This window comes from Lissotriton helveticus, chromosome 3_2, assembly GCF_964261635.1.
Source record: "Lissotriton helveticus chromosome 3_2, aLisHel1.1, whole genome shotgun sequence".
Lineage (NCBI taxonomy): Eukaryota > Metazoa > Chordata > Amphibia > Caudata > Salamandridae > Lissotriton > Lissotriton helveticus.
In genome coordinates, this window is record NC_136062.1 from 80,481,784 (window position 1) to 80,509,502 (window position 27,719).

The 27,719-nt window shown below is 47.0% G+C and overlaps 1 protein-coding gene across 1 annotated transcript in view; it reads left to right on the plus strand.

Moving 5' to 3' along the window:
• LEO1 (LEO1 component of Paf1/RNA polymerase II complex) overlaps window positions 1-27,719 on the plus strand; it is a 215,090-nt gene that overhangs the window by 10,374 nt on the left and 176,997 nt on the right. The window contains exon 2 of the mRNA XM_078684833.1: window positions 7,505-8,938. Coding sequence (XP_078540959.1) covers window positions 7,505-8,938 — 1,434 coding nt within the window. The remainder of the gene's footprint in view (window positions 1-7,504; window positions 8,939-27,719) is intronic.

Below are 27,719 nucleotides of genomic sequence, written 5' to 3' on the forward strand. Positions count from 1 at the left end.
CTTCCTATAAGTGAGTGGTATTATCTTGCGGTCTATGTGTTCCGTGAGCAGTATACCTTCCAGAAGCGAGGCCTCGGGTATTTCACCCTCCTCCCAGAGCTCCCTCTGCAAGGCGTGTCATATTTGCAGGTATCTAAGCGCTTCACCCGCAGACAACTCTTATTTGTTTCGTAAGTCGGCAAATGCGAGTATTATCTCTTTTTGAACCAGGTCTCCTACTTGTGATAGGCCAATGGTATCCATTTGTCGAACCCTCGGCATCTGCTTAACTTTCCCAATATCTCTGCATGCAATAAAGGTGTTTTTTGCGTCACTTTATTTACCAGCCTAATTTTTTTCGTGGTGGTGTGCCATAGGGCAACTGTGAGGGCCGTTGGGCCGGTGAGTTGCTGCCTGTTTGACTTTGTATATAGTGCTTCTCTGAATCCTCCGCTAAACATAAGCCACTTATACATGCTGCAAGCCGGTTCCTACTGTGAGCTGTATATCTATTTATTAATCATCGACCGGTGTCCCGATAGTAGACTGGAATATCTGGCGAGGCTATTGCTCCACCCCCACCCCCCCCCCATCATACCATCTTAAGGGCTACAATATGGGGTGGCTTCCCGTCCCAGAGTAGTGTTCTGATTTCCCTATCTATTGATTTGAAATATGTTTCAGGGACGCTGTACGGGGTATTTTGCAGGGCGTATAGTAAACGGGGCAAAGCCATCTTTTTATATAGTGCCACTCGTCCCAGGAGGGACAGTGGTAGTGCACACCACGCCGGACATCGCCCTGTGGACGAGTAAGAGGGCCCTGAAGATTTTGTTTGTGGAAAAGTTTTGGATTAGCCGTCACAAATATTCCGAGGTATTGAAACCCGTCAGTCACTATAGTTGCTCAGCACTCCGTTGGCAGGACTGGGGCGGACCGTGGAGCAAATATATTACCGATTTAGACCAATTGATGGTGTACCCTGAGTACCTCCCATAGTTGTAACAGATCTGAAGTATCTTGCTATTTGAGGCTCGAGGGGACGTCACATACAACAAAATGTCATCAGCTTAAAGTGAGATTCTATCCTCCCACTCATTTTCCCACTTTAACCCACATATCGAAGGGTCTCCTCGTATCCAGCTCGCTAAAGGCTCGAGTATTAGTGCAAATATAATTGGGGACAAGGGCAGCCCTGTCTTGTCCCTCGCCACAAAGCTAAGGTCTTTGACATATGCCCGTTCACCACCACCTGCGCATGCGGTTCTGCATATAGAAGTCGGATCCACTCGACAGAGGCCTTCCCCAGACCCATACGCTTCAGGACAGCAAACATATATGACCATTCAACGGTGTCAAAGGCCATACGAGCGTCCAAGGACATATGGCGGCACTTTCTTGCATTGTGTCTTTCCTATCAAGCACCGTGTTCAGTCAACGCAGATTTAATGCAGTGTTTCGGCCCGGCATAAATCCAGAGTGATCTGGGTGCACGAGCTTCGTTACAACTGGGAGAAGCCTTGTCAGTAATATTTTGGCCAGAATTTTGACCTCTACATTGAGTAAAGATATGGTGCGGTATCAGGCGAATTCCTCCGCCGGCTTTCCTTTCTTGCAAATCACTGCAATGGAGGCTACTCTTTGGTCTCTGGGCAATATTCCCTCCCTTTTACTCTCAAAATACATATTAAACAGGTGGGGTGCCACCTTTGTGCCTGTCATTTTGAGTTCTATTGGGAGGCCGTTCGGCCCCATAACTTTCTCCGCTTTTATGCGGAGTACGGCCGCTACAATTTCCTCAGTCGTGAGATCTGCATCCAGCGATTGTTGGTCTTACCAGGTTAATGTTGGGATCTGTATGTTGGCTATTATTTCCCTTGACTCATCGTTTGTGGAGGAGGCCATGGAAATATAGTTGTGTAAAATATTCAGCAAATCCCTCTGCTAAGTCTTGCGGATCCATCCTCCATACCTCCTTCTGCACGCTTATCGGCCTGACCCAGCGGTCAACCCTATCTCGCCTATAACCACGCGAGCAGTTTGCTTGCACGATCTCTCTGTTTGTATATTCTATGCAGTTGTGCACTGTGTTTTTCTGTAGCGGCCTCGGTTGCTAACTCTCTATATTCCTTCCTCTTAAGTTCCAGTACATGTCCAGCTGTCTTATCTTGGGTATGTGTGGCTGCTTCGTCCCTGATTAAAGTGTCATGCTCTAGTTCTTCCAGTTTTGTACACTTCTCTTTCTTGTGTTCCACTGCAAGGGAGAGGGCCTGACCCTTTATCATTGCCTTGTAGGTCTCCCAAATGACTCTTGATGAATGGACCGATCCCACATTCTTTGAAGAGTAGTTTTGATATGTGGGATTTTTAGGCACCAGGGATTGATCGTAATAGTTCTGCGAGTGGGGGCATCACCCACCACATACCGAGTCAATATAGGGTCATGGTCTGAAATGCCCATAGTTAGATGCCCGACCTCCATGAAATAGTGTATTTTGTCTGCCAGCGTTAGGATGTGGTCGATTCAGGATCTGCTGTTATGTACTGCTGAGTAAAAGGTGTATTGTTGTGCTTTTGGGTGTGCTTCTCGCAATACATCTGCCAAGCCCAGAGATATGAGAAATTCGGCCATTGTGTTTTTAGGTCGTGGATTGCTGCTGGGTGGGTATCTATCTAGTTGGTTGCTCAGCATCATATTGAGGTCCCCTCCAATCACTAAGTCACCCTCTGGCAAGTCCAGTATCATCTTGCTCATGTCTAGTAAGGTCACTTTGTGGAGCGCTGGAGGTATATATACCGACAGGATAGTCATGCACTTGTCCTCCCAGGTGCTCGACAACGCTGTGAAGCGGCCATACTCATCAATGCGTGAGTGTGTTACAATGAATGAAAGGTTTTTCCGCATTCGTATCCCCACCCCTCTGGACCTGGTGGTGAAGCCAGAGTGCACTACTAATTTATCTCCCCATCTGTCAAGCGCCTTATACTTATTCCCAACTAGATGGGTTTCTTGCAACAAGATGATATCTAGTGCCTACTCTTTATTGTATTGGAGCACCACCCCCTTTCAAGTTTCTCGCCCAAACCATTGACATTCCAGGAAAGCAGTTTAAGTGCGATCTCAGCTCTTCCCACCCCAGTGGCATCGACCAACACCGCTGCTGTTTGTCTCACAGGTGTTGGGGCAATACTGTCAAGGGCAATTTCTCTGGGTTGTTGTGTCATAACTGCATTTGTAGTAATTGCAATGTTTGTGAGCTGCAGTGTCTACAATCCCAATGGAATGGGCCGAAGTCGTAGATACTTGTGAGCTGTTCCCAAATACCATGAATAATGTAACAAAAACGAAATAAAACCCCTGTAACCTGAAAATTCTCCGCCCCCACCCTGCCTCCATGCAAGACTGACTGCGAACTACCTGCCACCTCAACATTGCTGAATGCCCGTCACCCGCCCTTCCCTGTTTCGGGGGAGTCGTAGAACCTTAGTTCCGATTTTCCCAACCCCATTGTCCACTGTTAACCATGTAGCCAGGAGTCTATGTGAATACATTTGCCGTGTATATACTCAGCCATCAGTGCTGCAGTGCCTCTTGCCCCATTGCACATTCGCCAACGTGCAGTCTCGCCACTTCATTTGGGGCCCATTCCCGACTTGTAGGCCCTTCAATTAATCTATATGTCCTTAGGAAGTCCGAATTCTCACCCTGGTCGGTCTCTGAGAAAGCTGTCTGATTGACATAGTTTATGGTGGGGCAGACTATCTACCCAACAGTGGGTCTTTATCTGTGAGATATCTTGCTCTTGACCAGTTGCAGTCCGTTTCTGTTCTCTCCCCATTTGTCTGCTGCACCTTTCAGGATTGTCCGGACCTCCTACTTGTCACCATTCATCCAACCAGCCCAGGCCGGCCCCGGCTCCATGAAGAACCACGTTTTACCCTCTGCCTTCACCCTGAGTTTTGCAGGAAACAGCATTGCATAAGTCAGCGATTTATCTCTAATGGCTTTTTAGACTTTGAGAAAACTCCTTCGCTGTCTCTGTACTTTCATAGTGAAGTCTGGGAAGAACGTGACAATGTTATTTTCAATTTTGAGAGGAGTGGCACAACGTGCAGTTTGTAGGATCACATCCCTATCTTGAAAATTAAAGACACGTGCTAGTATTAGCCTGGGTGGTTGTCCAGGTTTAGGTTTTCCACCCGGTACTAGTTGTACCCTTTCGATGGAGAAGTAGTTGGAGAGGTTTTTAGGCTGCAAACGTTGAGTAATTAAGTCCTCCACAAATAAATCAGTGGCATGGTCCTCAGCTCTCTCAGTAACCCCAAGAATTCTAACATTGTTCCTTCTGGCCCTACCTTCGTAGTCATCCAGTTGGTCCTCGAGGGCCTTGCTGGTGGTTTGCAGTACAACAACTTGTTTTTCCAGGGCCTTAGTGTTGGTGGATTGACCATTGGTTACTTCCTCCACCTCTTTCACTCGATCATCCATTTTCATAAAATCAGCATGGAAAAGGGAGCTCTCCACCGGCACCCCTTTTCGATACACAGTGTAGCCTTATTCGCTTCTCTCCCCACGAGGTCAATGCAGATCCCTACCGCTAGTTAGTGTAGTCACCCTTAGGTCCCAGCTGTCTTCTCTATGTGGCCGCCGATGGTACCTCCAGCCCTCCTTCGCGTGCTTCACCTTCAGCCAGGACAAACGCCTCAGCAGGTTGCCGTCAGATATGGGCCGCTCTTCACCACGGTTCAGGTCCCAGCTGCAAGATCCCGGCAGCAGCTGCAGGCAGATATTTGGCCTGTTCCTTCTGGGTGATCCTGGCCGGCAATGTTTACTGCTCCGGCTTGGGGCAGATGGTGCCTCACAGGCACGCCACAGCAGATTGCGGGTGAATAGGGGCCGCTCTCCACCACGTATCTGGTCCCAGCATCGGCCACGGCTGATCAACAGATGCGCCCCAACAGCCCTCAGCCAGACTTCCGCTGCCACAGCTCTCGCACTAGGCCACTCCCTTCAGCTGCATGAGTACGCAAGACCGCAGCTCACAGAGGTGCCCAGGCTGCGAGCCTCAGTGAATTCCGAGCAGGTATTTGGCCCGTCTCTTGTGGTCCATCGCAGCTGGCGCTCTCCACGGCACAGGCTCGGGTCTGTTGGTGACTCACTGGCACAGATTTGTTTTTGGATTTTTAGGGTTTAGGGATTCAGAGCCGGAACCGTGTTAGTGTGCAACCATTTTCTCAGGCAGTTGGCCATGCCCCAAAGCAAAACTATTTCTGATACACATAATTGTGACCGAAAGAAGCTCAACCTAATTGAACTAAACATCTGCTGGAACTGTAAAACATGTAAAGGTGACACTGAACAGATGTTCTTCAGTGGTAGTCTTATTAAACCGTGCCAAGGAGCAATTATCCATCAGGGCTCGACAAATCCACTTGCGAGGGAGAATGGATGAGGACGAGCTATTTATAGGTCCTACTCGCCCTTTCTGGCGAGTAGGAAATCAAACTAACTTTTGTCCTCTGTCTTTAAAAACAGAGCAAAAGTGACAAGATAACACGATTTAAAGGCATTTTTATTGCTCACAAGGAAATGAGCACTAAACATGCCTTTAAATCTTGTTATCTTGTCACTTTTGCTCCGTTTTCAGAGACAGAGGTCAAGTGGGTTGGAGTCAGGTCGAGGGGATTTTCCATGGTACTAGACCTGCAGGACTAGTACCATTTTTCGGATTTGTCGAGCCCTGTCAATCTGCCTTAAGAGCATCTTTGAAGCCCACATAGTATTAGATTTCCTGGCAATTATGTTAGTGCCTGTTCAGCATCTTCACTCTTATCACAGATGACCAACATTTACTTAATTTATTGCTTACAATTTAGACCAAATGAATTGTGTGTGAATGGAAATCCTGTAACGATAAATCCTTTCACACATAGTGGACAAGGGTTACCTTTATATGTAGGACCCATACTGCTTATATAAACCAACTGGATAGCCTGAGGTACTCAACTAACAGGTGGCACTTTCTAGATGCTTATATACACACCTCCAACAATAACCAGGGTGTAAAATTCTTGGGATTATCATGTCATTTATTTTGCCTTGACACACACCATTTCCCCCCTCGCCCTCTACCCTAGCTCCTTCTTTATCTCCCAAAAGATACCTCAATGACATTTTAGCTTAATATTCCATTAAATAATCTCTACAGCATAGTTCATTCTAATAGATAAATTCAGTTTGTCCCAGCGATAGCTCTCCATCACTTCATACTGTTTCTCATAACGACATAATATTAGTTATCTCTATGTAAAATCAACTCTTTATATAGTAGTTTTGGGATGGTGTGCAAATGTCAAGTGATCCTATCCACCTCACATCACATCAGCTCTTAAAGTTAAGTTGTTTACTCATGAACATTTGTTTTAATAGGGATATGTGCATTGGGGATGTGTGTATATTGTAGCTCTTTCTTTCTCCTATCTATAAACTCAATAAAAAAGTTTTGAAATTAAAATCATAAGCAAGATAGCTAGCATATTTGTTTAAGACCATATAACGGAAATACCAATTTAAGATGGCTCCTGTCTCGAGATATTACCAGGGGGAATGACTCGTTCAGAGAATACATAAACCAGGACATAGGATTTTAATGAAACTGGCTGAAAAGGACCATGGGTTTGTAGGTGGAGGTTACTCTGCAAGTGTGTGGAAACGAACAAGCTCCAAGGCCCACTAGCATGATTTCCATCAGAGATTAAAAATGAAGACCGTTACCCACTCCTGACAGGCACCAGCTCGTGTATGCAATGCTGCACTATGGTAAACAGTGGTTTCTCGTGGATGCAGGGAAATTTGAAGTGGCTATTGGGAGTGTGCCTGTGGGTTAGCCGATAAAGCAATAGGATGTTTTCAAACAATACCATAAGGGAGATAATTGTGAAGTGGTATGTAGAAGATGGCGGTAATGCAGTAAAGGGTTGCACAGTGGTCAAAAGTAATTGAGAGAAGAATTCAGTCCAAAAGCAATAAGGCTAGTGCATAACCAAAATTTTGACGGTGGTGAACCTATGAAGAGACATTCATGCTGTTAGTCAAAAGAGTTGTAATTGCTTGGCAAATGAGTGATTAGCTAGGAGCGGAGTACCAAGAAAGGAGTCTATGTTTATGCTGAACGTATTCCTTTTTACTGTATAATATATTTTTTTTATCGTTTTTATAATATTTTTATTATGTAAACTGCTGAGTGTTTGGTATTGTTAAAGACGCATTCCTCCACAGCTGGGGATTGTTGTTATATGCTACTATGTCAGCAGGTAAATACACTGCTGCTGTATTTATGCAGCTACACTAGGTTGGTTCCTATTAAAGCAAATGCTAATACACTGGGAATGTCTAAAATCTTAATTACTTCACCAATTCGATTTGTTTAGTTGTATGCATTTTTCCATTTTCTATTACAATTTAGAAGATTTTTGTTTATTTAGTTGAAGAATTTGTATGTTTACAGTGTAATTTGTTTTTCAGGTTCCGAATCTGGATCAGACTTCGAACCAGATAATACTGGCTTTGGGAGCCCTTCGTCTGGGAGTGAAAGGAGTAAAGAGGAGGATGATCGTGATGCATTAAAGCCCAGCAATAAGGAACTTTTTGGTGATGACAGCGAAGAGGAGGTTGAATCTCATCATAGTGGAAGTGACAACCGATCTGAAAAATCAGACATTCATTCTCAAGCTTCTCCTCTTTCGGATCGTGAACAGTCAGATGCTGAACAGCACAGTGGTTCAGAAGGTCATAATGAGGATGATGAAGAGCGCAGGTCAGATAACAGCAGCCATCATTCTGATGCAGAAGAATCTGAGAAAGCTGTCCATTCTGATGATGAAAAGTGGGAAAGAGAAGACAAAAGTGATCAGTCAGATGAAGAGAAAATGCAAAGCTCGGATGAGGAGGAAAACCCGCAGCAATCTGATGATGAGGAGAGGCTACAGCATTCTGATGACGAAAAGATTCATAGCTCTGGTGATGAGAAAGGACACCATTCTGAAGATGAAGAAAGACTACAACATTCTGATGATGAGAAGGCTCACAGCTCTGGTGATGAGAGACTTCAGCATTCTGACGATGAGGAGAAAATGCAGCATTCTGACGATGATGACCAACTGCAGCATTCTGATGATGAGGAAAAACCCCATCATTCAGACGATGAAGATAAATTGGAGCATTCGGACGAGGAGGAAAAGCTGCATCATTCAGATGATGAGGAAAAACCGCAACATTCGGATGATGAAGATAAAATCCAGAGCTCAGGTGATGAAAAGGTGCAGCATTCTGATGTTGAAGATAAGCAACATGGTTCTGATGATGAAGATGGACTGCAGCATTCTGATGATGAGGACAAACCACAACACTCTGATGATGAGGACAAACTGCAGCATTCTGATGATGCAAAAATGCACTCTGACGATGAGGATAAGCTACAACATTCAGACGATGAAAAGTTGCAACACTCCGACGATGAAAAACTGCATCAATCTGATGATGAAGAGAAAATGGATAGTTCTGGTGATGAAAAGAAGCAAGATTCTGATGGTGAAGGGAAGCACCATCAGTCTGATGATGAAGAAAAACTTAATTCTGATGATGAAAAGTTGCTGCAGTCAGATGACGATGAGGAGAAGCACTCTGATGATGAACATCCGCAGCAATCTGATGATGAGGAGAAATCCCATCATTCAGATGATGGCAAAAAACAGCATTCTGATGATGAAAATGTAGATTTTCTTCATTCGGATGAGGAAAAGGTGCAGCATTCTGATGGCAAAAAAAAGCACCACTCTGATGATGATGAGAGGCTTCAGACCTCCGACAATGAGGAGAAGAAGAAAGATTCAGATGATGAGCGCAGACATTCAGATGATGAGCGCAGACAGTCGGATGATGAGCACGATCATAAGTCAGGTGGGTGCAGATTTAGTCACAATAGTTGTTTGGTCCACTGTGAGTCTCTCACAACACGTTATAACTAATATGCAAAACTATTTCTTTAGTGATCTAATCATTGTCATACTTACACACAGTATCTTAAGTAAGGCTCCCAGTTTTTCGTTTTTACTGATTTTTACAGATAAATACGGACAGAAAACAATGTGCTTGCTGTCTGTGTTTATTTTTAAAAGCAGAAAAAGACAGAAAATTGTACTTTGTGTGAGTGACTGTCCATGCTGTTTTTGGTGAATTCCAAGCCAACAGCTGGACAAATAGACAGCATGGGGAGGTAAAAAAGCAGGATGAGATTTAATGTAATACCTGCATATAGTATTTTGTGTTTGCTTATGGGTATAGTGTTTTGTTGTATATGGCTGCTTTAGTTTGCAAAACTGTCACTGGCATCAAAATATGAGTGCAGGTTTATCAGTTAAACAACATGCTTATCAATTCATTAAATGTGGACATATACCATTTTACAACTCCATTTATTCTCAAAACAAAATAAATATGAATAAATAACAATAAGAAAGCTAAAAAATAAATATGGATTACTACAGACGGAATTGACAAAAAAAAACTAAATACCATATAACCGGTAGTCCTAATCTTAAGTAATACTGATTTTATTTCTTTCCTTTCTTGACTCGCTGCTGTGAATTAACAGCGTTTATGCATTTGGGGAAAAACACAATCATTCTAACATTCTAAGTACTATTCATACATAACAGGAAGATAAAATAAAGGCCGTCAGAAGTCTTTTAGTACCATTTTTGGTACGTGTTCCTTGGAACTGGTTCTTCCCACCTTCTATTCATATAAAGATGATTTAATCATTGTAGCTTTGTGGTGGTTTATGCCACCTTCGTTGTTAGGGTATATCTGTTTATAGAATAATGTCTATGAACCCTGTTTGACCATTACAATGCTACGGTCATGTTGAACATGCACTTAGCACTGCCTTTGTGGTGCCACGGATGTGTCCTGCACTTTCTTACCCATAGCGTTGGGCAATGCCTTAGTCTTGTTCTTGAGGACTTCTCCCTTTATCTTTCTCCCTGACTGGGAGCGGAGTTACTCCTGCTGCTGTGTATTGATTCCTTTGCAACTCAACTGAAATTAATCTCAAAAGCTGCCAGAGCGATTGGGCAGCAGAGGCTGGCAGAAGCACCCACATTTGAGACATAGCTTTGTATACTGGGAAACTTTCAAGGTTCATTCTCAGTTTCCAACCACCCAATTAATTCCTACTCTGGGTCGTTAGGGGAGGATGGTCTCCGAACAGAAATAGCCACCACAGTCCACTAAGGTCTACTAAACAGAAGGTATTTACGCTATTTATTTTTTTTGCAATACAAATTTTATAGGTTGTGGCGCCAGCTTCTCATGACATGATACTGTAGACTAACCAGATGTCTTATTGCTCGAACCTATTTAGCGGGCAATTTAGGTTATCCTATTTTGTTATTAACTTTCTCTTTAAGCATTCAATTACAAAGAAAGTGAAATGCTCTGTTAATAGGACCTAACCATCAGGATTGTAGTTAAAGGTACTGTGAATTTGTTACCTAGAAAATTATTTCTGGTAAATATGAATCAGAATGTGCTCAATACTCATATTCAATATTTTCCTTTTTGGCTAATCCCGGAGCAAATCATTTTGGATTGGTCTCAATTAAATTGGACTGTTGTAGATTTTGAAGTTGGTTCCTGAATCCGAAGATTACTATCGGGGACAACGTGTGGGCAGCTTGTTTCAAGGGTGCTTTCTTCATCTGATAACCTAGCGATTCCCTTACTTGAGGAACAAAGTCGAGTTCTCAAAAGAGATGTGTGGGTTTACATTCAGATAGCTGACCTGAAGGTTTTGTGTTCAAAACTAAATTTGACTGCTGCCATGCAGTGTTCAGTGTCCTCCTTTTTGGATGGCTGCACCGTAGAGGCGCCGAAACCTGGAGCTGAACTTGCCCAGTCACAAATCAAAAGCACCTACAGACAAGCAGCAGCAGTATTTCTGAGATGAGGACGAGTAGAACGGCAGCATGTACATTTGGGCAAGACACTTAACTTGTCTCAGGAGACTTTACGCTGGTGGAGACTGGCCTTACGCCACGGCAGAACTTGCCTCACAGAGCAGAAAAAAAAGTAGAATAAGGAGACTCTATTATTGACATTTCAATGGATAACGGTAGTCTTAGTCCAGGATAGACAGTTTGGCATCTGATGAAGTGAGTAGTAAAGTGAGGTTAACACAGAGACACTTGCAAAGGATTGGTGGTGGAAAGGTTCAAACTACTGAAAAGTACCATGAGAGAACAGGAAACACATCTTCACCAAGGGCAAAAATACACAAGGATCAGGTGAACACAGTCATTAGGAGTGCAGTAACACCACGAATACTCTACTTGCTATTTGGGATTTTTCAGCATAGACCTTCACAATGTATCAACAACTAATACCTGTAAAGCTTATCCACATGATGCCATTCACTGGGATTACATGGAACCTCCAGTCAACAGCAATAAGTACAGGGAGTACACAGACATTTGTACAAGAATACATGGTAAGTAATGTCAGGAACACAGATATGGAGACTGGTATGATACTGTTACAAGACCGGGGAAGGCTATGTTGCATTAAGCTAGGAGATGCATTACAAGGATTGGTAGAAGTTCACAGCACAGTACTGCATCGCTTCACTCAGTAGCCTCTCCTTTGGCACACATTCCTACCAGTAGACCATGCTATGCACTCAAGCCAACAGCACAAAGATACTATAAAAATGGCAACAGTTGTTTAGGAAGCTGGCTCTCTATATAGTGTTCCACAATGAGGTGCACTGTGCAGAGAGTCCAGGTATACCGTATTAGCACTCAAGGGCTTGCTCTAGCAATCCTAAGGTGCTCTATATGTGGTAGTGTGGTTGAGCAGCCTTAGGCTTACCAGAGGGCAGTGTTAGACATTTTTTGCACACACAGTCATTAAATGAGACATACACTGAATAAGGAAATGCAACACCAATTTGAACAAGCATTTGCAATGCAATAGGTCTCGCATTCGAATAGTTAGTTATTAGTATTGTAAATAGCAATTTGTTTTTTGTGGTAGTTTTGAAAATATCTAACTTAATAGTTTATTTATGTAAAATGCGAATATTTTTAACTTTTGGAATTGTGACACCTATAGCATTAGTAATGCAATATGTCTTGCATTAATGTAACGTGCATCTATTGATATAACAATGGTAGCGTCACTAGAGGGGTGGTTTCATTACTGCCACGCCCACTATCACCGCCACAGCAGGCAGCTCATCATGAGAGTAAAATTGCGTCAAGTCAGCCTGCCTACTTGACCTGACTCGTAGTAATTAATATTCTTAACACGAGGCAGGTTTAAAATGAGTAAATAAAAAGACTGCGAATGCTCTTGCAGCCCGTGTGAATGTGCCCCTCGCCTCCCGTCCCACGCTTCCCTTGCCTCCCGCTGTCCCAAGTGAGCACTTGTCAGTCTGTTCGCCACAGGTAAGTTTAGTACTATGAGGACGAGCACGAAGAAGTTAAGTGCGATGTCTGGGGAAGGCGGGCCCACGGGAGGCTGCAGGCGCAGGGAAGGAAAATAAGAAAGCGTTTGGAGGGATTGTTGTCAAAGGAGGTTAGGAGTAAAGGGTGTGCTATTCCATGAGGTGGAATGGGGGCTCAAGTATATGTGGGGTGGCGGGGATGCGAGCTAGGGGTCTTAGGCATTCATAGAATTGTTAATGGTGGTACTGCATTGTGTGCTGCGGCAGCCTTAGACACTTGTTTGTGGTGGGCGGACTGTAAGACACTGAGTTGGGCTGGATTTTGGTAGGATAGAGGCAGTTTGTGCGAGTTCGCGCGCACATTTTTTTTCATTACTGCCACGCCCACTATCACCGCCACAGCAGGCAGCTCACTACGAGAGTAAGATTGCGTCAAGTCAACCTGCCTACTCAACCTGACTCGTAGTAATTTAGTATGCGTAACACGAAGCAGGTTAAAAATGAGTAAACAAAAGGCCGTGAATGCTGTTGCAGCCCGTGTGAATGGGCCCCTGCCTCTCGTCCCACGCCTCCCGCTGTCTCAAGTGAGCCCTTGTCAGTCTGTTCGCCACAGGTATGTTTAGTACTAATTTACTCTGGTAGTAGTACTGTACTGTCACGTCAGAACAGGGCAGGGGGCATGGTGTCTAGGAGACCACAGTAGGTGGGACGGGTAGGGGGGGTGTTGAGGACGAGCACGAGAAAGTTACGTGCAATGTCTGAGGAAGGCGGGCCCACGGGAGGCCGCAGGCGCAGGGAAGGAAAATATGAAAGCGTTTGGAGGGATTGTGGGCAAAGGGAGCCAGGAGTAAAAGGTGTGCTCTTCCATGAGGTGGAGTGGGGGCTCAAGTATATGTGGGGTGGCGGGGATGCGAACTAGGGGTCTTAGGCATTCATAGAATTGTTAATGGTGGTACTGCATTGTGTGCTGCGGCAGCCTTAGACACTTGTTTGTGGTGGGCGGACTGTAAGACACTGGGTTGGGCAGAATTTTGGTAGGATAGAGGCAGTTTGTGGAAGAACGCGCGCACATTTTTTTTCATTGCTGCCGCGCCCACTATCACCGCCACAGCAGGCAGCTCACTACGAGAGTAAGATTGCGTCAAGTCAGCCTGCCTACTCAACCTGAAGCGGGGGCAGTTTATAATGTTCCTCAGACGCGCTCTGGGTGTTCGATTGGCCTTGGGAGGGGGCATGGGGATGATGGGGGCCCAGAACACGCATAACAGTCCTCAAACGGTCAGTGAGCATCGATAATGCAGCAAGTGCAGTTGCACCGACGCCCAGGAGGCCATAGTACCCCTGTTAGTACCCCCGTTGCCATGTAACTCAACGTCTGCTTTTGTAATCAGTTCTCGTGTAATGCTCTTACCATGTATTATTTTCGTTCCTATTGTGAAGCGCTCTAACACCCTTCGGGTAAAGTGTGCGTTATATTAAAAGGCCTAAATAAATACAAAAGTACATAAGTAAAGTTAGTGGAAGTCGAGATCACGCAGCTGAGATTGTTTTCTTGTATCCGAAGCAGCGGATGTTGTGATGGGGTGACCATTTGTCACTAAACTGAAATAACACGTGGCAGCGCCTGCTTAGTATCTTTTTTAAGTGTCCCTGTGTTTTGTAACCGTCTACTTCTAATGAAAGCGGAAACTGTGTCGATGGCTGTAGGGTGGGGGAAAGGATGTCTTGAACAGCGTAAATGCAAGTAAATGGCTGCAGGCTGGGGGAAGGCTGTGTTGAACTGCCCATGTGCAAGCGAATAAAACGAATACAAACGTGAAATGGAGTAAAAAGCACGTAGAAATATGGTGAATTGTTAGAGGCTTGATAGGGGTAAATGGAATTTTAAATGTAAGGACGTAGTGCAGAATACAATAATGCGTTTCATTTGGCATGGCAAGTTATAGTTTCTTTACTAGTTTTGATGTGTATCATTTTGTGCGTGCAATGGGGTGAAAAGGACGTACTTGAACTGCCTAAATGCAAGTAAATGGTTGTAGGCTGCGGAAGGCTTTGTTGAAATCAAACGAATACAAACGTAGAATGGGGTGAAAAGCACGCAGAAATATGTGGTCGAAAAAAGGAAGTCTCAGCGTAAATGGCTGCAAGCTGGGGGAAGGCTGTGCACCGAAGCCCAGAAGGCCATAGTACCCCCGTTAGTACCCCCGTTGCCATGTAACGCAACGTCTACTTTTGCCATCAGTTCTCGTGTAATGCTCTTAGCATGTTGAAAAGCACGTACTTGAACTGCCTAAATGCAAGTAAATAGCTGCAGGCTGGAAGAAAGCTGTATTGAAATAAAACGAATACAAACGTGAAATGGAATGAAAAGCACGTAAAAATATGTGGTCGAAAAAAAAACCACGAAAAAATATGTGTCAAAGAAAGGAAGTTAACGTCGGCTTGCAGATTGTAGCAAGCCACAACTCTGACAGTAAACGAAACTGAAAGCACGCTAACACAACAGCTCCGGAAAGCTGGAAACAAAAGCGCGTGCACGCAGCCAAATCCAGCCAAATCTGCAAAAGAAGCTCGTAACACCCTCTTGTCCCTAATTACCCCGAGATGGGCGGCTATAGGTCTCCTAGCTGGACGCATCCTTCGGATGCTAACTCCAGCGAGACCTAAAAAAAGCATTGGTTTTTATATTCATTTAGACACCAAGATCTATGAGTTTAGGTAAGTACTTTTACAGTTTAGCGATTTTCTGAAAGCCTAGAAAATACAGCCTTTCCGATTTGAGGCATGAGCCTCGAACGCGGTGGTGTTATCCAATAGGAGAAACATACACTGCATAGGGGTACTTGCAATCGAGTTAAAGGGATAGTTCTTCTGGACTTAAGGTAAGTAGGGGACAAGGCCACCAGCAGTTTTGGGTTACCTGCCCTGGTGTGTTCGGGTGCAGAGGTGCTGGTTGCAAGGGTAGCCTCAAATGCTACAGTTGAAGTCTATGGAGAAAACCTGTAATAGCAAATGGCTGCAAGTGGGGTCTTGGGGACATGTCCGTCAGAACCCATTGGGGTACTCCGTTCTTGAGGGTTTTTGGAGCTAGGGTGAACCGTTGGTAGGCTTGTACTCAGGCTGGGGAATCTGGTGCAGAGGTGTTGTGTCCAGCAGGCTGCTTGCGTTGAAGGCTCTCACTTTTGGGCTCGACCTGGAGATGTGGACAAAACAGGACAGCAGGGCCACTCTCGGTGCTGGCCTCAGTGATGCTGAAGTCCCTCATCAGTAGGTCGGTCTTGGTGGTGTTGGTGTCCAGGCTGGACACTGAGCAAGCCATGACTGCTGCAAGGGGTCCGGTACCCCAGGTAATGGTGCAGGGCGGCTCCTGGGGGTCCTGGCTTCTCCAAACTTGATAGGAAGACGGATCTGACCCCCTGGAGCATGGTGACCTCCTCCTTGGCGGCTGCTGTGTTGGTGGACACTGTGGTCAGCAGATCAGTGAACTGGACATTGCAGTCGGTGGTTGCAGGGAAGTTGGCTTCTCCACTTTAAGGGAGATGCTAACGAGTTGGCGAAGTACTGGCAGCCCTTTGAGGCTTTTTGAGGATTCACAGCTGCAGGGAAAGTCAAGCCTTTGCAATTGTCGAGACAGAAGCAGGCAGATTTGGTGCCACGTCCACAGCTAGTCTTCAGTTCTTGCGTTCTTCGGCTCTTCTTTGTCCTCCTTTGTTCAGGTGAATCTGAGGTCCTGGTGTCATGGGTTTTAAGGGGAGTGAAGGGGTCACTACACCTCCTATGTGAGCACTTCTTGTGGGAAGTGGGCATTACCCTGTCCCAGAGTTCCTAATTCCACCAAAAACAAGATCATGGAATCCTTCTTTTGTGGAGCACATCAGGTAACCCACCATAGGAGTGTGACTAGCCTGGTGGTTCAACACACCTACTGCATAGCTAATTTCCCACCTGTCCAGGTACCAAATGGGCACCAGGTCTGGGGGAAGCCAGGGTCGCATATCAAAGGCTGCATGGGCTTTGAAGTCCATGGCCTTAATATGCAAAATCATTAGTAATTCTGCTGGAGGAGGTGTGAACACTTTCTTCTGGAGCAGGCATTGTTTCTGGCTACAGAGAGAGTGGGCTCTCTCCTGCAGGGGGTCCGAAACTTGTCTGTGGTGGCAGGCTGGACAATACCAGTCTGTCAGAACACTAGAGGGCTAGTGGGTTTCAGGGGGCTCCTCTAAATTGCCCCCTGGGTTCAGGTCTTTATAAATCCAAATACTGGGATCAGTATGGATTTGTTAAGACAAGGTGTTTGATACCAAACACCATAGGTTTCCGCTGAAACGCAGTGGGGCGACGCTCCTCTGCTATTGCGGAGGAGCAGCCACTGTCCAGCACACCAGAGCCTGGTACTTTTCAGGAAGCACCTCTAAGGTACCCTCTAGGTGCATGTAGTAATACATCCACCACTGGAATCAGTGTGCGTTTAGTATTACAAGGTGTTTGATACCAAACACCGTAGATTTTAGTGAAGCCATCATGTAGCTGGGGAACTCGTAATTACCAGTGCCCAATACATATACTTAAGATGGCTTCCCTGTCCACTTGTACCATATAGTAATTTAAATAGACAGCACAGTGGCATATCTGCATATGCAGATATGTCCTCATATGTAATATAATGCACCCTGCCTTAGGGCCTGCTGTTAGAGGTGACTTGCATAAATAACATGCAGTGGATTTGGCATGGCACACAGTGAATGTGCCATGTCGTGTTTTCAAGAATGGTTTGCACCGTGATACGCAGTCAGCAACGCCAGGCTGAATGCAATTTGTGTGGGGGTCCCTTAGGGTGGCATAATACATGCTGCAGCCCTCTTTAATACACATGCCTTAGGTACCATGGGCACCACTTTCTAGAAACTTACAGGTGTCTAAAGTGTGTGCCAATTGTGTGATAATTAGCCCATTTTACCTTGTTTTATGGTTAGCAGGGCCCCAGTGCACATCAGTTGAAAAACCTCATTACCAGTGGGGGTAACCATTAGAAAAAGGGACCCTTTCCTTTAAGTTGCACTACTCAAAACTATGTATCCCAAATTGTGCCATGACACACAGTGGTTCCATGCTAAGGAGGCAATGTTTACAGTGGTTTGCTTTAGAGTAGTCTTTGGTAAAGATACTCATCAACAGTGGTAAAGATGGAGTCTAAAAGAGACATTTGGAGGGGGCGTGGCTGGGCAAGATGGCCGAGCGGACGTAATTCATCTCGGCTCCTGGTCCGCGATTGAATCTCGGGTGCATAATTGCTAAAGCACCGCGCCGTCACTAATAACATGATTACCGACTGCTAGCCCTACGACTGGTGCACATAAGGAGCCCCAAAATCTGATGTAGGTTTCTCACTGGAGGCCAGGTTGGCCGCGGAGCTCCCAAAAATGGCAGCCGCCTCCCTCTAACCTGACACGGCTGCCGACTGACGTGGTTGTGACCGCGAGGCCCAGTCTGCATCGGAGCCCCGCTCACCCAAGTTCGAAGCGCATGATACTGGGCACCGATGAAGTAGCTACTGACGCAGAGAAGCAAAGTGCACACACCGCAGTCGGACCTGCCGCTACACGCCACACCGCCAGTCCAATCAGTGCGTTGGGGGCCCCACGTGCATTGAATTAAGGGCGAGCCACACAAACGGAGCAATCGGATTAGGAATAATTCTGCCTTGTCTGTACGGAGTGAGAGGCCTGTTGATCCCTGGGAAAAGTACACACGCCATGCCTGACCCTAAGGTAGCGGGCGGACAAGATGAGATCAGGCAGCATCGTGGGGGATATGCTCTGCGCTGCATAAGGCTCACACACACCTTCCACTCTGGGCTCCCGAGGCGAAGGTGAGCCACTGCAACGGCAGCGCATCATAGGGTCCGGGCACTCTTGTGGGGGGACTGAAACTGCCCCAAGCTACAGCTCTCTACTATGAAACAGTGAGTGCCTGCGCTCTCTGCAGAGTCACATTCGGATCGGGAGAAGGGCCCGGCCACCGCACTTTCTCCAGAGTCTGGGCCGGCAGGTGCTATGGCGACGGATGCAGAACCGGGCCCCGGCAGTGTGGACGTCCCCCATCGCTGTAGGAGTGGCTAATGGGAGCAGGCTCCGGCCGGAACATCAGACGATCCTCTACACAGCGACTCGGGACCTAAGGTGTGGAGAGGCTGAGGAGAGCGTCCGACAGACAGTCACCCATGCCGAGGCCTTTCTTCTAACGGACGAGTAACAACGCTCTGAGAGACCAATGGCCTACTGGGAGGGAAGGAGCGGACTCCTGCCGAAAACCACCAGCAACTCGGGGCCACAACCTACAGCAGGAATAGAGGGTGCGGTTGAGGACCACCTGCACGGTAGTAGTGGGAATATCACTGGGCCCGCCTCTATGCCACCAAAGAAGGCACTGAGCAAAGCTGCGAATAGAGTCTCTGACTTCTTCCCTCCAGCGGACAAACATCTACCATCAGAAGGCGACGACTGAGCAGACACCATGACCCTCACGAAAGATGACCGAATGGCATCCTTGCGTGATTTCAAAACGGAACTTTGGAAGGAACTTAGCCAAGATATTAAGGCTTCTATTGACCAACTGAAGACTGACCTCAACGAGAGAATGGCCACTCTCCAACAGGATGTGGACTCTGTGGGAGTCTGAGTGGTAGACTTGAAGACACAGACTCAGGAAGTCAACAAACGAACCTCTGACATGCAAGACAAAATGCACGCTGTCCAAGACCAACTGCACCAAACCCAACTGAAAGCTGAAGATCTAGAAAACAGGGCTTGGAGAGACAACCTACGAATTCGCGACCTGGAGGAAGGGGCAGAAGGCCCAGATCTTGAAGCTTTCCTTGAAGGCCTATTTGCAGAGATCATTAGCCCACAAACACTTAAAATCAAGCTGGAGTGGGCGCATCGAGTTGGGAGACCGCCGGCTGGAGAACGGAGCAGAACGCATGACTTGCTCGCAAAATTTCACTCTTACAAGGTGAAAGAAGCTGTCTTACTGGCGGCCAGGAAGAAAAGTGCGATCTCATTCCAGTGTCATACCTGCAGCATATACCAGGATTTGGCACCCGTAACCTTAGGGAGACGGCAGCAGTTTAGATCCATCAGGTCAAAACTACGAGATGACAAAGTCAGATACTGCTGGACAAACCCGTTTGGCCTGAGTTTTGGGTATAAAAAGAAGCAACGTCATATTACAGAACTGAAGGAGGGGTTAGATTTGCTGGGCCTTCCTGCGTACAATCTTGAGCCCTCACAAAGTAAAACACAAGGGTCAATCTGAAATGGCCCACCTACCTCGCAATGGTCCACAAGCTAAAGGGGGAATCACAAGTGATGCTTGAGTCGAGAGACTACATGGTACGCTTTCGCAAGGATTAAGGGGCTCTGCTCTTTCCCAAGACAGACACTTCTGCCCAGTCGGAGGCCACCGTTAAATCCGATCTGGCGACGGACCCAGGGTCAAGGACGGCGTCGAGTTACTCTGCGTCAGAGACCTGACACTTATGGCGAACTTTGCTACTTTTGGCCTTCCGAGACGGGCGCGGATGGGGACATCAGTCACGCCATCCACCAACTCGTCCGAATAGATAGTTACACCTACGGTCGGAGACTTCACATTGATCCGATGCATAATCTTGTTGGTAAAGTTGGGGATTGGTGTTTTTCGTTTTTTCTTAGGTTTTTGAGAGGGGGAGATGTAAGGGAGTGGTGGCAGCTTCACTTAGATATTCAGCACACCAAGCCTCTGGCCAGGGTACACCGAGCAGGGCAGGCTCACCTGGGTAACCCACTCGTGCCAGCTTCTGAAACTGAGCACAGTGTGTTGCATGAAGGGGAACTGAGAGGGAGGGAGGAGTCTTCTCTGGGAAGATGGTACTCTCTATAGGGTTGTGGAGCGTTAAAGGCCTAAACTCGCTACAAAAGAGACAAAAAATCTTGGAATATCTCACTGACCACCACTTTGACATAGTGGCGCTTCAGGAGACACATCTCCGGAGGGCAGAAGAATCGAGGCTTAAACACAAACAGTACCCCCTTACTTACAGATCCTCCGCACTCACCAAGCACCGTGGGGTTGCACTCCTATTCCACACCTCGACAAAGTTTCAACTGATGTCTATCAGACGGGGAGAGTAGGATGGTTATGGGCAAGGGTACACTGAAGGGTAAACTTTGCAACTTTATAGCGGCCTACGTGCCTAATACTGGCCAAATGGGCTTTCTGACTACCCTACTAGACAAAATAGATGATTTTGCGGAAGGTCCAACAATCTTAAAGGGGGATTTTAATCTTACTTGGCAAGTAGACGTAGGCAGCACCCACCCACCCACACAGATCTGAAACTAGCTCATTCTCCGCAGAAACTAAGCAAAGAATACACAACCCTGGCTTTCGCAATGCCTGGCGTACCCTGTATTCTTAGTCTAGAGATTATACATTTTACTCTCATGTACATCACACTTACTCCAGATTGAATTATATCTTTCTCAGTCAAAGCCTGCTGGGCACCCTCAAGGAGGCCAAGATCTTCCCCCTTTCCCTTTCTGACCACTGTCCTGTCTCGATCGGCTTACACTGTGGGGCTGCCTCGATGCCTACACCTAAATGGTATTTCCCGATCTCGCTTACACGAGATAGAGTGCTGCGAACCGCACTACGAGAAGCGATCACAGACTTTTTCAAATTAAATAGGCCTGAGGACACCTCCATGGTCAATAACTGGGGCGCTTTCAATGCGGTCATAAGGGGGAAATGCATAGAACTCAATTCCACTCTAAATAGATAATGAGCTAAAGAGAGGGAAAGCCTTGAGATGGAGTTGGAGATAGCGGAAAAGGCACACAAGAACAAGCCCACTAAAGCCTACATGCGCACCCTTACCTCACTCCGGGGTAAACTGAAGGCCATCTATAATAACCGGGCAGAGCACGCACTTTTGAAACTACGCCACATCTTATACATCCAGGGGGACAAAATAGGCAAACATTTAGCCAGGCAACTGAAAGAGAAGCGCGAAAGGAAATACATTGGAGGCATACGGGACGAGAATAATGGGCTAGTCCACACAGACAAAGGTAAGGCAGACATCTTTGGATCCTTCTCCAGGGCGCTTTACACTGGGGAAACACAAGATGATGAGCTTTAGGATAATTATCTCCGGGCCCTACAATTCCCCCGGGTATCACAAGACTCGAATGACAGACTCATGCTTCCCATAACCGCAGAGGAAGTGGGCATGACCATCAATTCCCTTAAACCTCACAAGGCCCCCGGCACCGATGGATTGACGGCTCACTTCCATAAAACCTTTGCACCTGACCTCATTCCTCACCTGACAAGTCTTTTTAATCAAATGGTGGAGGCCGGAGGGGTGACCCCCTCGATGGCCGAGGCTGTTGTTACGGTCATCCCTAAACCTGGGACAAATGTGCATCTATGTGCCTCCTACCGCCCAATCGCTCTCTAACATTGAGATGCGAAGCTTTACTCAGCCATTTTGGCGGCCCGGCTGAATGACCTGATACCAGACCTAATCCACCCTGATCAATCCGGCTTCATAAAAGGATGCCAGACACATTGTAATATCAGACGCCCAATACATCTTTTTTTAAAAGTCACCAAATGAAAGATTCCGGTGGTTCTCGTTGGACTGGACGCCGAGAAGGCATTTGATCGGGTGGATTGGTTATTTCTCTAACTCACGCGCTTTTTCTTCGCAGACAAATCTATTCATATGACTAAGGCCCATTACACTCATCCCCGTTCTAGGGTGCAGGTAAATAGAGTACGTTTTGCCCCCTTTTTCCTTACGAGAGGCACCAGACAAGGGTGCCCTTTGTCACCCCCGCTGTTCACTCTCTCAGTATTAAACCGCTGGTGATGACCATTCGGGAGACCCTGGCGATTAAGGGAATACCCTTTGGCGGAGACACCCACAAAATCACATTTTGCAGACGATGTGCTCTTGTCCCTCGCAGAACCGTAACTCTCACTCACCCCCCCCCCCCCCGGTGCAATCTGAACTGGCCAAGTTTGAGGCAACAGCGGGCTTTAAGGTTACCTCGATAAATCATACATACTTGATCTCACAATGGACTAACCACTCCCTTCAATACTTGGGGATCCAGTTGACGCCACGTGTAGAAGGGCTTTATAAAGCCAACTTCCCGTCCGCTCTTCGCCAGCTTCAGAACGATCTTAAACGCTGGAAACCGCTATTTATTTCCTGGCTCGGCCAAATACATGCGATCAAAATGACGGTGCTTCCCAAACTGTTATATCTTTTTCAGGCTTTACCTATTGATCTGGATATGAATTTCCTACCTAAAATTAAATCCATGCTCACACGGTTCATATGGCAAGGTGGGAGGGCCCGATTTATCTGTTCGAGGCATGTGGGCTGCTGAATTCATATCTGTGCATAGATCGCCGCCTAGTGTTGGGTCCGGATGATTGCGCTTTGTTGTCTTGGAAGACTCTTCGAAGTATCACGAGATAGGTGACTCCTCCCCTAGACTACAGTGCGCACGGGCATCTTCTCCATCCTCAGATTGTTTTTTTCCGCCATTGGGTACGGATGCTAACTCCATAACTCCAACTTCAGAATCGAAAACAAAACTTTCTAAAGGCCAAAAGGCCTTCGGCTTCGACGGTATTGTTCTCGCTCGGTACCTCTCTACTCGATCCAGCTTTCCATCTCCCATCGGTGGTCGACGCGGGCCATTGGGCCTTTTCGACGCCACGTGAGCTGACCGTCGATGGAAAGAAGCCCTTTTAAAAGGTGCCCACAATGCCACTCCAAGTTCCCACATACTGACAAACACTCAGTATGCAACAAGTGCCTTTCCCCAGACCATAGGGAAGAAACCTGCCCGGCCTGCGCCCAGTTTCCGTCGAAGAAAACAATACGGATCGGACGGGCCGCTAGGCAAGAAATGCAGCGACCGGCACCAGAACCGGACAATATCTTCGATGATGACCAGGACCTACCGGACGCTCAAGACTCGGACTTAGAGATCGTCACCGTTGATCGGGCTCCGATGACGAAATCCCGCCGGGGCAAATCGTGAGTACACAGCCCCCGACACCAATAAGCCCGTTACCGAAGGCTCCGGTCAAGGCATCGCCAAAAGGCCTTAGCCAAGATCATAAAAAACTTTCGCCAGCCCCGCCGTCCGGCTCGGCTCCGAAATCGAAACCGAAACCTTCAGAGACCCCAGGGCCAAGTAACATCGTCCCGAAGAAGGTTGCAGGGCCTAAAAAGGTCGTCGACCCGAGGGGCGTCGAACCAAAGAAGGCCCTACAGCCAAAAAGCATCGAGCCAAAAAAGACTGTCGACCACAAGAAGGCCGCTCAGCCAAGAGACGTCGACCCCAAAGAGGTAGTCGAACCGAACAGGGGCACGCAGCCTAAGGGCGCCGACCTGAATAAGCCGACCGCTCCAAAAGCCATCGACCCGTCAAAGGTCGCAGACAAAAAGGGGGCCGTACCGAAGCCCGTAGCACGGCCGGAAAAAGCTGTCGACCCAAAGATAAGTGCTCCGAAAACACCAGTCGATCCGAAGAAGAACGTCGACTCGGAAATGATCACTCATCCCAAAAAGCCTACGCAGCACAAAAAACGTGTCGACCCGAAAGCTTCAGTCGGCCCCGAACCAGTCGTCGACCCCGAACAAGGACCCGAGCCGAAAAAAAGCAGGAAAACACCAAAAGTCGTCGAAAAAGACAGTGTTACCGACCCAAAAAGGTCTAACACCCAACCCAGGACTGTAGAGGAAGAACTCTTCCACCCAGATCCATCAGACGACCAAGCTAAAATATACATCAATCCAGACACTGGTAAAGTTACCATCCTGCACAGAAAGAAGAGCTTTTGGACTCTGGCTCACATTCCCCTATTCCATTAAAGAAAAAGGACTTTGGGACTTCTCCCTCTAGACCCTTCATTCCTTTTCAGCCTATCATGCCTGTAAATGTATTGCGACTTATATAGCGCACGTATCACCCGAAGGTATCAAGGCGCTTGCTTAGGGAACCCGTCCTGGTATTCCCCTGTGAGATACCCCGGCAAGGTATCCACAAGGTGAAAGCCAGGCATCCCGCCGCGAGGGGCCGTAGTGGAGATTAAGCAAGCTATTGCCCAGAGTCGCAGAGTGTGACCCCGTGAGTCGAGTAGGCACCGGAGCGAGAATTGTCGAGTCCGTGGAATTTTGAGCCCGAGACCCGCCGAGGCGGGGAATAGAACCCTGGTCCACGGCCGATCTCAGCTTCCGGGTCTGCCGCCTCTAACCACTGAGCCACGCTTCTCTGCCTACTACGCACTTTAATCCTTACATTGCTTACTCTCCTTCTCACCACGGGGACAATGAGGGTAACATGGGGGATGAGCCACAACCTCTGTATGATTTCCCACAAGAACCTCAACCACAAGAGGAACCATGGGAGGAGCCAACAGACCCTTTCAACACTCACCCCATCCCTGATGTACCCTCTTATCCTACTAAGCCGTCACCTACAGATGACACCGTAGTCTTCAATCAACTCTTAGACAGGGCAGCACAATTCCACAATGTAGATATGCATAATGACCCTGTTGAGGAAGACTTCTTATTTGACACCTTCCCCACTTCAGAAAAAAGTGTTAGAACACTTCCCATGTCAAAAGGAGTTCTGAAACATGCACCTGACATATTTAAGGATACAGCCAGGGCACGGGTAATCAACCCCAGAATAGAAAACAAGTATAGGGCAGCTCCTACAGACCCTACTTACATCAGAGGACAGTTACCACTAGACTCACTGGTAGTGGCCAATGCACGTAAATGGGCCAACTCCCAAACAACAGGGGAAGCACCTCCCCCTGATAGTCAAAAATACTGGAAGCATCAGGCAAAAGGGTAGCAGCACAAGCCTCCAACTCATGGAGGATTGCTAATACGCAAGCCCTACTGGCTCGTTACGACAGGGCGCATTATGATCAACTTGAAAGCCTAATGCAACACCTGCCTGAGCCCTTTAAAGCACAAGCCAATGACCTCATACAAGAGGGAAAATGTATAACAAATGCCTCCATCAAATGCGCGCTTGATGCAGCAGACACCGCAGCTAGGTCAATTAACACTAGCGTCTTATTACGCAGACATGCATGGGCTGCGTATTTCCGGTTTTAAGAATGAGGTGCAGTCCACCATTCTTAACCAACCTGTCAATCAAGATTTTCTATTTGGCCCTGCTGTCGACACCATTTTGGATAAATGAAAAAAGACACAGAAACCGCTAAATCCATGGAGGCATTGCAATTTCAACAACACAGAGGCTCCTTTCGGCGCTCCTAATAGAGGGCAACTACACAAGGAAATACCTCGCAAACATCTGCCTCATACAAAAGTAACACACAAGGTTTCTTCACCAAGAACACAAACAGAGGAGTTTGTAGGGTCAACAGTAATAAGGGAAGAGGACGTGGAGGCAATAACTCCAGAGCCTCCACTGCCACAAAACAGTGACTTCATTACGCTGCCTCCAGACCACATAACACCGGTCGGAGGCAGACTCCAACAGTTCCTACCTCTCTGGCACGCAATTACCACGGACAGGTGGGTGAGAAAAATTATCCAGTTTGGTTATTGCCTTGAACTGACTTCTACACCACCAAACATACCACCCAGACATCATCCTATGTGCACGGAACACATCACCCTGCTCCAACAAGAGGTGAAATGTATGCTGGAAAAGGAGGCCATAGAGCAAGTCCCTTTCCACCAGCAAGGGACAGGAGTATACTCCCTATACTTCCTTATTCCCAAGAAGGACGGCTCCCTCAGACCAATATTGGACCTCAGACCCCTAAATCAATACATACTCTCCGAGCACTTCCATATGATCACACTACAGCAAGTGCTCCCGTTGCTACAACAAGGAGACTTCCTAGCAACTCTGGACCTCAAGGATGCGTATTTTCACATACCTATCCATCTAGCCCACAGAAAATACCTCGGGTTCATAATAGAAGGTCAACACTACCAATTCAAGGTTTTACCCTTCGGGGTTACCACGGCTCCAAGACTGTTTACAAACTGCTTAGCGACAGTGGCAGCACATCTCAGAAGGCAACACATCCATGTGTACCCCTATCAGGACGATTGGCTAATACAAGCGAAATCGTACCAAGAGTGCGCAGCACACACATCTCAAACACTTCAGTTGCTACACTGTCTAGGGTTTTCTATCAACTACCCAAAATCGCATCTGCAACCATCCCACGCACAGCAGTACCTGGGAGCCACTATAAATACCTCAGTGGCAAAAGCATATCCAAACTCAGCAAGGATAGCCAGCATGCAGATACTCATTCGGAAATTCTTGCCACAACACTCTCTGCCAGCTCTAATCTTTATGCAGCTCATAGGCATGATGGCCTCCTGCATATTCATTTTCCCCCATGCCAGACTCCAGATGCGCCCATTACAAGAATGCCTAGCACGGCAATGGAACCAAGCTCGAGAACAACTAAAGGACCTAGTGTTGGTAGACAGTCGCGCTCACAACTCTCTGCAGTGGTGGAACCCACAAAACCTTTCCAAGAGCCGGTTCCACAAATAGTACTAACAGCGGACGCATCACTGACAGGCTGGGGAGCCCATCTCCTTCAATACACAGTACAAGGGCTCTGGACAAACAAACAGAAAAAGCTGCATATCAACCAACTAGAATTGCTAGCGATATTCCTAGCCCTGAAAACATTTCAGAAGTACTTGTACAGCAAGACGGTGTTGATCCGGACAGACAACATGACCGCAATGTACTATATCGAGAAACAGGGAGGAACTCTCTCCACAGCTGTCTCATCTGGCACAAAGCATATGGAAGTGGGCGATTCCCAAAAACATTTTTCTCCTAGCAGAACACCTTCCAGGGAAGGACAATCAGATTGCCGACCTGCTCAGCAGGCACAGCCAACAACTACACGAATTGGAGATTCACCCCCAAGTTTTCCAGCCATTCTTCCAAGAGTGGGGTCACCCAGAGGTAGACCTGTTTGCCACAAAAGAAAACTCCAAATGGCAGTACTTAGCTGCCAGGTTCCCACATCCGTTGTCACAGGGCAATGCGATAAGGATGAACTGGTCAGGCAGATTTGCGTACGCTTTTCCCCCAGCACTGCTGATCCCGCTGGTGGCACGCAAACTGCGGCAACACT